This window comes from Sinocyclocheilus rhinocerous, unplaced genomic scaffold, assembly GCF_001515625.1.
Source record: "Sinocyclocheilus rhinocerous isolate Xijiao unplaced genomic scaffold, SAMN03320098_v1.1 scaffold604, whole genome shotgun sequence".
In the NCBI taxonomy this organism is placed as follows: domain Eukaryota; kingdom Metazoa; phylum Chordata; class Actinopteri; order Cypriniformes; family Cyprinidae; genus Sinocyclocheilus; species Sinocyclocheilus rhinocerous.
Window position 1 is genome coordinate 457,040 of NW_015658518.1, and position 13,137 is coordinate 470,176.

The window sequence follows — 13,137 nt, forward strand, 5'->3', positions numbered from 1 at the left end:
CCATATGTTCGCTTCATGGCAGTGTATTAAAAATATTCATGCTGATGACAGCAAAAAGAGCCATTTTTTCAGAGTATGTCTGCTTGCTAGGAATAATATAAATAATACATTTGTGCAAACGACTGTGCTAACTAGTGTGTAGGAGCTTATTTTGCTCATTTAAATATACTTTCCAAGACCTTCATATTAAAAAGATAAATTACAACAACTGTCAATACAAAAATAGAGGTTTGTTTACTTCAATAGTGTGACAAGAGATTTAAATGACCTTAATGGGACACGCTTTACAACTGTGTAATGTACAAAACTATAGTGCTCTATTTCAAGCCCTACATCTAACTATTATCATAAAACTCATCCGTTTCACATTGTAAAGAGGTACTGGTATATAAAAAGACCGAATATTTTTAACTCCACAGTGGTCATTCAAAAAGAAAAAACAGGAACATAAGAGGAAGAATAACAGATCAGCATTAACACCAAACCGTATTAAAATGCAAAGCAAAAAAAAGGTTTGAAAGATCTGCAGGTTTCTGTGAGTGTTTATGGGTGACTTTCTGCTAGCAGCAGGACTTCTTCTTAGCGTGGCTGTCTACTAGTGACACAGTTTTCTCTTTTTCTCTGTCCTCTTGGTCTTTTAGAACTCTGACAGAGAGAGAGAAAAAAAAAAGTAGCACATCTTATAAGGTGCAGTACAAGAAAAAAAAACAAAAAAAAAACTGTACTCGGGAATAACCTGGCTGTTTATGCAGCTGCATATGCAATAAACAGATATTAAAAAGTATTCTGCCAAAAGTCTGTTCACATACTGAAACATATTTTAGTCTCATAAAGTTACTAGAAAAACAAATTCACAATTTTACCACATCACTGTATTGCAATCACTCTTTTGTCTTGTAATTTCCAATATTAGATTCTGATTTGTTTATATACTTCATATAATTTTATTTATATAATGTTTATTTTGTTTACGTTTTTTCATTTTGTTTTTAAGTTTTAGTCATTTTTATTATTATTTAAAAAAAATATATATATATATGACCAACATATATATATACTTATATTCTTGTAGTCAAAAATCTGGCGTGAATGTATTCAAAAGCACTCTTCTGTGTACTCATTAAAAAAAAAAAAAAAAACTAATAACCTCTTACCTTGCCATATGAATCATGGACTCTGTCACATTGTGGCTTGAAAAAGCACTGCACTCATAGAAAATCAACTGAAAGTCCTGAAAGAGTGAAAAGGAAATGGCAAAATAAAATACTTTTAGAATAACGGGTAATTCTTACTGTATGCCATTCAGTGTGGTTCTTTATCTGGTGAGTTCATGCAACAGTAACTGACAGGAAGCCACTTTATGCATCTTCATTGAGACGGGAGAAAGGACTTCCTTACACGCACCTCACGGCTGAATACTCATTCAGCTCTGAATCAGTTCTTTAACTTGTTTGTTTCAAGACCGCCATGCTTAAAATGTTTAATGGTGATCCATTAGGGCCCACATTCACTCACCTTGGCTAATTTCTCTGCCACTCCCAGGCCCACATTCACTCACCTTGGCTAATTTCTCTGCCACTCCCAGTGGAACCTCTCTCTGGCCATCTAGATCGGTCTTGTTCCCCAGGAGCATGATGGGAATGTCCTCACCTGCTCCCTCCTGTAAGACAGAGAAAGATAAACACTTCCCATTAAAACGAATTAAAACTGCCTTACCGCATTGACGATACAGCTGACTTGCTTGAAATAAGCATTTTATTGCATTTTTGTTGTCTATTTATTGATTTAATTATACACACTAACGTTCAAAAGGTTGGGGTTGATAAGATTTGTTCATCTTTTTTTGAAAAAAAGTCACTTATGTTAACAAAGGCTGTATTTATTTAATAAAAAAATACAGTAAAAACAGTAGCCTATAGTAAAAATAAGTGTAACCTTCAAAAATCATTCAAATATGCTGATTTGGTGCTCAAGAAACTTTTATTATAAATAATCAATGTTGAAAACCTGTGTGCTGATTCACAGCTTTGTGGAAACCATGAACATTTTTTTCAGGATGTCTTGATGAATATAATTAGTAGATCTTTTTTTCTTTTGTAACATTATAAATGTCTTTACAGTAACTTTTGATCAATTTAAAACATCTTTGCTGAATAAAAGGTATCAAAAATGTCATACTTTTATTCAGCAAGGATGCCTTAAACTGATCAAAAGTGAATTAATAAAAGTATCAAAAAAAAAAATTACTTACTGATCCCGAACTTTTGAAACTAGGACTTTCATTATCTATTGAAACAAAAATTTGAGTGGAACAAATTCCTTTTTTTTAGGCCAGTAGGTCAGCAGCAACTTTACATAAAAGCCTGTTAAAAGTTACACTTCTACCACTAATAAAAAAATAAAATAAATAAAAATAGGGAAGGAAAAAAATTGTGTTAGCCAATTGCTACTTGTTATTACTAGTTGGAAGCAGGTAGTATTTATAATTCAAGCGGAAGAGTCGTGTTTAAATCTAAAGCGCATTTTACTGGACAAAATATTTCCTTACACCGTATTTCATAAATATTTCAATCAATTCCCCAAAGGTGTATGTGTATATAAGTATAAATTTAATCTTTTACCCAAAAGAAAGTGGAAATGAATCACTCACCTGCACGCTGGCCAGCCAATGCCTCACTGCTGTGAAAGTCTGCTCATTAGTGACGTCATACACCACTACCACGCCATCGGCCTTGCGAAAAAACTGCTTGGTAATGCTGCGATACCTGTCGGCAGATCCCCACAATAAAACATCTTTAGCATTCACTTATTTTTCCAGTTAAAAGATGCAATGGAGCGATCAATGAACAATTAGATTATAATTAATTAAGATTGTTAACAGAAACATAAACCTATATGAAAAAAATCAATAAAACACAACTCGCCTCTCCTGTCCTGCTGTGTCCCACATTTGCAAGGCTACCTGGCTGTTGTCTACTGTAAGAGTCTTCACACTGTAGTCAATACCTGCACTCGTCACAAAATGAAAAAAAAAGTCAGTCTGAAGGAGAAGGAAAGGACTAGGAGTCATGCCATTTAATATTTTCATGCTTTTGTTTCCATCCTAGAAGCAGCTCCACACACAAGCCCTGACTAAAGGCCAGACGGAATTGATTTGTGGTTTTAGTCAATACAAAGTTACTGATAAACAATCAGCTAAATAGGAACCATGCAAATGGACACACATTATGTCGCTTTATTTTTACCTGTTCAATTGTATGCACAGATACTTTGCTAATAAAATGGGCCAAAAAGTATCGTGGTATTACAGTTTTGTTTTTGTTTTTTTACCATGGTATACTTTAGTATAGAAATAGACTTGAGTGCTTTAAAGGTTAAAATCTGAAGTCAGCAAAACCTCAACGTTGTGTGAAAACTAATAACCTCTTACCTTGCCATATGAATCATGGACTCTGTCACATTGTGGCTTGAAAAAGCACTGCACTCATAGAAAATCAACTGAAAGTCCTGAAAGAGTGAAAAGGAAATGGCAAAATAAAATACTTTTAGAATAACGGGTAATTCTTACTGTATGCCATTCAGTGTGGTTCTTTATCTGGTGAGTTCATGCAACAGTAACTGACAGGAAGCCACTTTATGCATCTTCATTGAGACGGGAGAAAGGACTTCCTTACACGCACCTCACGGCTGAATACTCATTCAGCTCTGAATCAGTTCTTTAACTTGTTTGTTTCAAGACCGCCATGCTTAAAATGTTTAATGGTGATCCATTAGTGCCACTCCAGGGCCCACATTCACTCACCTTGGCTAATTTCTCTGCCACTCCCAGTGGAACCTCTCTCTGGCCATCTAGATCGGTCTTGTTCCCCAGGAGCATGATGGGAATGTCCTCACCTGCTCCCTCCTGTAAGACAGTGCTTTAAAGGTTAAAATCTGAAGTCAGCAAAACCTCAACGTTGTGTGAGACTAATTATGGTTAAACAGTGTTACTGCATACTGCATACTGCAGTGTTACAGTGTTAGTGACAGTGCATGTCGACAATTAACAGACCCAGCAACAACATGGCATCAAATTGGACTCACACCCAAAGACATGGCTTTGGAGCAGCATGATGGTAAGTCGATGACAGAAATTTCATTTTGGGTGAGCAAGCGCCTTAAAATTGAGGCTATTTAGGTTAAATAAATAAAAATACCCCTAGACACTAGTAAATATATGAAAGAAGGCCACTTACCTACAGTAGCACATGTACCAGAGTGGAAACAGTTGTCACAGAAGCGACGTAGAAGAGATGTTTTTCCCACACTAGAATTCCCCACCAGAACTATCTTAAAGAGACGATCTGGACCTGAACTGGCCCCTTCCTCCTGGGAAAAAAAATAAAAATTAAAAAAAGACACCACAATGAATGAAAAGGGGAAGAAAGCCAGGTCTATGTGACCCAAAAACCTGTTAGTGAACATTTTTGATGTTAGTGTAAAGGACATGTAAATATTCTAAAGAACTATATTCCATTATAAAGAACCTTCTGCGCAATGGAAATGTTCCATGGATGTTAAAGGTTCCTCATTGATGCCAATTAAGAACCTTTATTTTGAAGAGTATACTCATTTTGAAACCTCAACGAATGTCTTGGGTTCAGACCAAATCAAGCTGTTTTCTCACCGACTGGACTGTCTCTTTGCCCACAGGCTGTCCTCTGGGTGAGGTGGGTGTGGGTGCGACTCCTGAAGGGGGTGAAACAGAGGTCGGAGTGCTGGTTGTGGGGTAAATATTGCTCATCTGGAGGTCCATGCCCTCCTCCAACTCCTCATCTTCACTCCAATCTCTGAGATGGGCTTGATAACCCTGCTGAAGGAGCTGAGGAAGATGGTCCTCCTCGATGGAGATGATTCTCTGGAGCTGGTGTTTTGAAGGAGGTCGTCCATCTACCATGTCCTCCAGGTCCATGCTGTGCCCATTTACGCCAATCACGTTCTTCCGCTTTGATTGTGGCAGAACCTCTTCATCCTCATCACTGGAGAAGACAACATCCACATGTATGCTTATTTATTCACTAAAATGACATCAGCAATATGGAGTACTACCTTTTTTGATTACTCAAAACTATAAATATCAAGAAAGCATCTTATTGATGTCTTCACAATAAGCTTTGATTAAACTCAAGTCTAAAATGACTAGCTCTTTTATCTGAGGAGAGTCAGATCCTTTTTGATTTTGCAGATCCACTGTATCTTTTCATCTTGAGTACCGTTGAGTGTACAGATGGCATTTTCACACAGCCATACCTCTTAAATGAATTCTTCCGCTCAGACTGCTTCATAGTAATTGACCCAGGCCTCTGTTTCCATGAGAGTTTTGCAGCAGAAGTATTTGGTTTCTGAAAGACAGCAAACAATGTCTTGAAATTATCAAAATACAGGATCAGTACAATGTCTAATATAACATCTATATGAACCTACTTGATAGCACATGTCTCTTTCATCTCGTAAGTGTTTGTTCATTTCCCTAGAAGGAATGAAACGGAACACATGAAATCTGGGCTAACATAAAGACCCGCCCCTTCATTGATAGTTATTTCTTACCTCAGCAAATCAAGCTGCTTGAGAAGACTTGCCCTCTCTCTTTGCAAGCTTTCTGTAACCCTATAAATCTCCCTGGAATAAATAAATAAATATTTTTGCCAGCAGGACTGATACCAAATCAAACAAGGGACAAACTTTATTAACTAAATTCGAATTATTAGATACCAGCTTTAATGAAATTAAATAAACAAATACATAAAAATACATTTTAAATGTAATGTTTTAAATGTAATGTATAATAAACTGTGATATATTTCTTAGCTTATGATGATTTAAATAAATATATCATTGTAATGTACAGTAACATCATTGTAAGAACAGTAATGAGAATCAGGGAGAAAATAATGACAATTACCAAAATAATGACAAATAAATTAGACAATAATCACAATTACACAAAATAATAAATAATTGTAGGGAATGACAATTGACAAAAAAAAAAGACAAAAAAAAGTATTTATTTATTTTATTTTAGTGTGAAATTTGACCCTGATATGCTTTGAACGCAGTGTACAAATAATGTTTTATTAAAAATGTTGTTAAATTGTATTAAAGGGATAGTTCACCCAAAAATGAAAATTCTGTCATTAATTACTCACTAATTAATGACAGTAATTAATTACTGTCATTAATTTGTCTCCTCCGCGTCACCCTGGCGCCGTTTTGGAGAGTATCCAAAGGAGGAGACAAATTGTCGAATAAAGTAATTATTTTTGTTTTCTTTGCACACAAAAAGTATTCTCATAGCTTCGAAAAATTACGGTTGAACCACTGATGTCACATGGATTATTTTACCGATGTCCTTGCTACGTTTCTGAACCTTGACCGTGTAAGGATCCTTGCTGTCTATGGGAGGGTCAGAGAGCTCTCAGATTCCATCAAAAATATCTTAATTTGTGTTCCGAAGATGAACGGAGGTCTTACAGGTTTGGAACGACACGAGGATGAGTAATTAATGACAGAATTTTCATTTTTGGGTGAACTTAGAGCTATATTATTATATTATATTTAGTGCTGTCAAACGATCGCGATTAATCGCATCCAAAATTTAAGTTTTTGTTAACATAATATGTGTGTATACTGTGTATATTTATTAAGTATATATAAATACAAACACATGCATGCATAGATTTAAGAAAAATATGTTATGTTTATATATCAAATATATTTATATATCATATAAAATATAACAATATAAATATATAAATGCATATACAAGTAAATATTTTCAAAATATATACTGTATGTGTGTGTATTTATATAAACATAATAAATATACACAGTACACACACACACATATATTATATAAACAAAAACTTTTATTTTGGATGCGATTAATCGCGATTAATCGTTCGACAGCACTAATTATATTATATTATATTATATTATTCACTTTTGAATTTAATTTTACTATATTGTATATAGCACATAGCAGCATAGCACTAAATGTCATATCATCCTCACATCTCTCTTTCCTCGTGCAGGCATGAGGACTGTTCCTGCAGCAGCATGAGTTGCTCCTGGGCCAGACTCAGCTCCTGGGTGGTGTTGTCCAGCTCACTGCTCAAGTCCTCATTACACTGCTTCAGTTTGACGTTCTCCACGGCTGTCTCCCGCTGCTCGCTGTACAGCTCTCGACACTGACGCTCCAGCTGACGGACATCAAACAAACACACATGTACAAATGAAACAATCAACACATAAGCTATCATAAACATAACTGAAGAACAAGAAGCTCTTTGAAACTAATTGTGCTGGATAACCAGACATACCAGCCATGTATATTTACACCACTATCAAGAACTTGGAAGGATAACCTTGGAAGTGTTAATGTGAATGTTTGGATGGGACATTGTGGGAGGAATGGATTGATAAGAAAGCTCTTACACTCATGCTTTTCAACACAGCTATGCTGCTAAATATAGACACGATAGGACACAATACCACGTCTATGACCAAACATACTATACCACACTTCAGCTCCTCACAGCAGAAAAGCAGTTTTGCTTGCTTTTACATTGCAGCAAAGAGCATAATAAAGGAACTAATTTGCTTTAGCTGTTTGCAAATGCGAAGAGAAGAAAATGAAGCTTGTAATGATGCAGGCAAAGGAAGCATTACGACTTTGTTACTTTCGGTTCATTCATTAGCACTGAAAGGCTTTGCTGGGTTTTGTCTATTGTGTGTATAGAACAGCGTCTATTTTTGTGTGCGTCAGCACTGTCAGATGTGGTTTTCTGAAAGTTGAACACGAATTTCCAGCAAATGATCAACAGCACCTGGTGATTGTGTTAAAGAATCTGAGAGTAATACTTCTGAGCATTAAGACTCGTACAGTATTTGAGTCAAAGTCCTTAAAATGTAGATGTTAGTTTGTTCTTGAGTTCAAGTTACAGCCTTTCCTTGACCTTTCATTAGGATTAAAATAAAGCCCTTACAGGAAATGATATCACTCTTATTCACACATTCAAATAGTGAATAGATGTGCAATGTCTTCATAAATATTACTAGTTAAACTGGTTTAGTGACAAGCAAAGGAATTTGTTGTGACCCACCCGTTTCTGTTTGTTAGAAAGGATTTCCAGCTCTTTCTCTTTAGCGGAAAGCTGGTGCTCCATGTCCTGACTGCGAGACAAGAACCGCTCAGAATCCTAGAGAACATACAGTTCACATGAGCGATACAATTTACCATGGTACATAGAAAAAGCCCAGTTCACACCAAGATCGATAACTATAAAGATAACAATATTAGCGTCCACACCAGCAGACGATATCGTCGGTTTATTCTAAGCGCATGCTCATCTGCCGCTTTAAATTCTCAAGCTCGTTATAGCAGGATGGATTCTGATTGGGTGTCAATGTTTGTATCAATCATAAGCTGGAAAAATCGATATCATTTCTCTGTGCCTCTATCGTTATAGCTGTGGTGTGGTGCTATTCTTTAATATTGAGAACGATTTTTAGAACTATATCTATCGTTATCTTTATAGTTATCGTCTTTGGTGTGAACGGGCCTTAACAGTTAGTGTTTCTACTGTAAACATAACTTAATTTGAAATTGCCAGTCTAATGACCTTTCAGAATCTTTTTTATTTTAATTTGTTTTTATCATTTCTGGTCTCTACATACTGTATGATTTTCAATGAAAGTCTATGAGATTCCCCACTCCCTTTTTTATAGTCCTTCATTACGTTTCCTTGAGGTCCATGGTAACACATAACACTTGCTTTTTTCAAATGACCAATCTGAGTAATTAATAAGTAATAATTGTTTCACCTCTAAGAGTATCCTGTCCTTTTCATTCTTGATCTGTTGCTCCATTTCTTCATATAGCCTCTGGATTTCATCATCATGTGTCGCTGCTTTCCTATGAAAGATGTCAGGATCACTCAAAAAGCTTTTGAGTCACTTAGTCATATGAAAGAATAAAACACTATTCATTGGGTACATGGAACAGACGTCATTCAAAAGGCATTTACAGGTCAGCTCTCAGCAGATATTTCAATTATATATCTTTAAAAGCCACAATAGACATGTCTATCAAGCCTCAGTACAGGCTCTCCATTGTGATAAAAAGAGAATAAATGTGGAATAAATTAAAGGGATCAATATATTTGAAAACCGAGTGATGCTCATAATCATGTGAGCATGCATTACACATTACTTTTTTCATTAGAATGTTTTAGAAAAAAAATATATTTGCTTGCTTGTAATATATCCTTTAATGGTTAACAGAATACTGTAAACTCACCGCTTAACACTAAAATCTTACCTTTGCTAATGCTCAGATAATAAACTTTTGGAGCATAGTACAAGCCAACTCTGTTACCAATTATACAGTCAGGCTCAGGGGTGAAAATCTCATGCAAAAGCCAACTTTCCTAGTGCTTGCATCACATCTGTCCCTTGAGTCTTATTAGTCACGATATGTGACTGTCAAGTCAACCAACATGGGATTCATATAGTGGGCTGACACTCAAAATGTATGAATGTCACTGAGTAGGTAACGATAACAAAATATCAAACCAAGTCCCATTTATTTTAAAGGTAGCACAAACACATTTTTCAAGACAAAAAAAAAATATTGCAAAAAGTATTTTTTGAAGCTCTCTACCATAACTTTTGGTCATTTTTAATGCATCTTTGTTCAATTAAAATAGATAAATAAATAATTAATATCTTACTGACCTTAGACTTTTAAACAGTAGTCTATAAGTGTCTAAATACTGTACGAAACACATTTTTCCATTACAACTTTCTACAAGAGTAACATCCCTTCAAAATGCATGTTCAAATTCTGAAAGGAATAAAGGTGCTTAATTGACATCTGACCTTTTAAGGGCCGTCTCCATCTCTTTCTTCTCCTGGTTGGTCTCTTTGATCTGATAAGTGACCCTGGCAAGGAACTCCTCAAAATTGGACAGAAGGTGAGGTTCGTCTTTTCTGAGCTGCACCCAAAGACTCCGCACCTCTCCTGGCCTGAGACGTCACAGTTTGAGTTTGCGGTGTGTTTTACCTTTATATGACTTTATATGAAGTTTTATCTATTATAGCATCTTATATCACACTCCACAAAAAATGTGCTCCACTGTTAAAAATAATTATACATGTACAAAGTCCACAGTCAGATAAATTCTAAACTCTAATTTTTTTTTTTTAATGTTTTCAATGCAGTAACCTTCGTCTTGGAAATGCATTAATTCTGAAACATAAAGGCTCTTAGTAAAGACATTCACAGTATTTTCTGTTGCAGAAAAAAAGCTTATACTAGCAATAGGTCTCCTGAAAGGATATCAAAATCACATCATGATTTTGTGGAACTACAGTAAAAAATAAAAAATAAAAAAAAATGCTCCTTTTATCGAACAGCAAAATGAAGCTGACTGTATATGAGATGCAATCAGAATCTAATCCAAACTGTCAGCTCTACCCAATAACCATACACAAGGATTACAGTCAGTCAGAAGGATGAACTTTTATAATTGATGTCTTCCACTATCACCGTTTGCCTTTTAGGAGTGGCGGTAGTTTGCTGAAAGTGCATCCGGTCATGTGTTACAAAAATGGGCTCAACGCACCATATGGTCAATAAGAAGACAAGAATTGACCTTTGGTGTAAAGTTGCTTTTTAAATGAAATCTAAATTATATTTTTATGATAGTCAGAAATACAGTAACTATAGTTATAGATAAAAATACATAACTAATGTGTTTTATAGCATGAAAATAGCATCTCAGCTAGTGTAGTTCCATGCAAGAATACTTCTAAGAATGTATAAATCCTATAACTGAAATATATAACAACCTAAAAATTAATTATTAAGATTAATTTTAGGTTGTTATCTATTTCAGTTATTTCAGAATTTATACATTAGTGGGAATATTCTTGCATGGAAGTGCACTATAGGAACTACACTACAACCATGAATATTAATTTTAGGATCCATTTCAAATAGCGTGGTTGACTAAAATGACTCTCACTCTTCAAAGATGTTGCTTGCCCCCAGGTTCTCCATTAGCATGCAGAAGTGTTGCTCCTCGTCATCGTCTCCCCTGCTGTGTCTCTCCTCCCACTGGCTCTCGTAGAGCACTTCTTGAGTCTTTGCTGAGACTGGCTCCTCGCCTGCATGTGGATCTACTGACACCACACCTGGACCAAACATAAATTCACCTGAATGGGAGACATAAATACATTAGCAAACGTTTAAAGGATACAGACAGCCCAAAATACAACATATAATATCAATCAGATGTTTCAATAATCGAAAACACACATACATTTTATATATATAATTTTTTTTTTTTTTTACTGAATGCTGTATAGATTCAAATGCAAACGCACTAAAGCCGGAGGAGAACTCCTCAAGGGTCAGATATCCATTGCCATCTGCGTCCAGAGTTGCAAAGACGTTCTCAAGTTCCTCAGCACTCAGCGGAAGCTCTCCATTTAATCTCTACAACACATGACAAATGATACAGGCATGTTATGAAAAGCATAATGCATTTTGCATCACCTGAAAATAAGCAAATTAAGAGTATACTGTAAATAAAAACAGATAACGTATTATACAGTGTATCTTATGTATCTTTACATTTACTGTAGCTTAGAAGTCATACATGCTGTATATAAATAAAAAATATATAATATATTTTATTGGTTTTACAATTAAATTACAATTAATTACAGTAAATCGAAACTCACAAAACATGTTTATGAGGCAACTGAATGTCACTACAAAACCAAACTCGACCACATATTCTCCAATCTCTTACCAGGTTATTTGTATGTCATGAGTAAGGTCTCAAACGAAGTTGACATTTGACACCTTTAAAAATCAGTCAGGCTGTTGATTTCAGTGATCAACCCCGTTAACACACAGTAAGAACGCTACTATTCTTAGAGAGCAAATAACACACCCTGTGTGGGAACCTGACACATGTTTGCTCAGATATGCTCTGGGATCAGATGTCCCATAAAACACTACATATAATTCTCAGTGTGACTTTAGCGTGGACTTTTGGATTTTTCTGTACTTGTAAAAGTCAGTTGTAAACGCTGATGGACGTGTGAAAACAGTTGCGTAAAAATGAGCACAAAGTGTGAGCCATCACCCAGTTCCTCCGTTAAACTAAAGTGACAGCTTCTAAAAACAGCAATAAAACCCCTCCTGTGGCTTTTTTGACGGCCTGAAGGTTTAGAAAACGCTGCTCTTTGAAACCCCAATAGTGTTGTCAGCGCTTTCTGCAAGACCAACATGTGGTGGACCCATGATGCAAGTTACTTTGCCAAGCACGTAAATGTTGTCACAGTCTTCACAATAGCATGTACACAATCATTAAACAGAAAGATTTAAATGCGTATGGATTTGTGGAATTTATTTAATCCAAATGGGTTGAAATAACAAAAGGCATCATTTAAATAAAGATGAGGAACCAATGTTTATTAATGCTTTTTCCATAGACACTGGATCAAAGGTGTGATGCTTTTGAAAAAGGCTCTTCAGAGCAAGGCCCGAGAGCCAGACTTCAAAGGAAACATATGCAATGAATGGAAAATCTAAGAGGTGATCGAATCTGCACAATAATACAACTGAAGGGGTGGTTTCAAAATGCCCACCACAATTTTAGGATGGTCTCCCAAGCTCCTACGATTCTGACAAGCTGCATAAAGCTGTACTGAAACTTCATATTTCATATAAATCAACCACACTGATGAGAGATTAATATAGATCTCACACACTATGACCAATAGGTGGAACAGAAAATATAGAAAATAATAATAAAAATATGGTGGTGGTACCGTGGTACAATGATCTGATGCCATATCATGGTATTTGATAAAAAGTATTTGAGAGGTACTGAATGATTACTGTAGTAATTTACAGTGGTATTTACATGATTACTACACAAGTCCAAAAAAGAAAAACAAACAAACAAAAACACATAGCATTACCATGGTAAAATTCAATATATACACTGATTTTTTTCACAGAAATTCATAGAAAGACAAAATATTAGTTTACCAAAATAAGAGGGATATATATATATATAT

General features: G+C 35.4%; 1 protein-coding gene across 1 annotated transcript in view; it reads right to left on the minus strand.

Annotated features, from left to right (window-relative positions):
* Window positions 1–258: 258 nt before the first annotated feature.
* cracr2aa (calcium release activated channel regulator 2Aa) overlaps window positions 259–13,137 on the minus strand; it is a 19,443-nt gene continuing 6,564 nt past the window's right edge. The window contains exons 3-18 of the mRNA XM_016530856.1: window positions 11,428–11,539; window positions 11,067–11,256; window positions 9,919–10,065; window positions 8,863–8,953; window positions 8,142–8,237; window positions 7,051–7,238; window positions 5,587–5,658; window positions 5,464–5,509; window positions 5,290–5,381; window positions 4,667–5,018; window positions 4,236–4,368; window positions 2,925–3,006; window positions 2,651–2,765; window positions 1,559–1,660; window positions 1,155–1,231; window positions 259–645 (exon numbers count right to left, since the gene is read on the minus strand). Of these exons, the coding sequence (XP_016386342.1) occupies window positions 561–645; window positions 1,155–1,231; window positions 1,559–1,660; window positions 2,651–2,765; window positions 2,925–3,006; window positions 4,236–4,368; window positions 4,667–5,018; window positions 5,290–5,381; window positions 5,464–5,509; window positions 5,587–5,658; window positions 7,051–7,238; window positions 8,142–8,237; window positions 8,863–8,953; window positions 9,919–10,065; window positions 11,067–11,256; window positions 11,428–11,539 (1,980 nt within the window). The 3' untranslated portion in view covers window positions 259–560. The remainder of the gene's footprint in view (window positions 646–1,154; window positions 1,232–1,558; window positions 1,661–2,650; window positions 2,766–2,924; window positions 3,007–4,235; window positions 4,369–4,666; window positions 5,019–5,289; window positions 5,382–5,463; window positions 5,510–5,586; window positions 5,659–7,050; window positions 7,239–8,141; window positions 8,238–8,862; window positions 8,954–9,918; window positions 10,066–11,066; window positions 11,257–11,427; window positions 11,540–13,137) is intronic.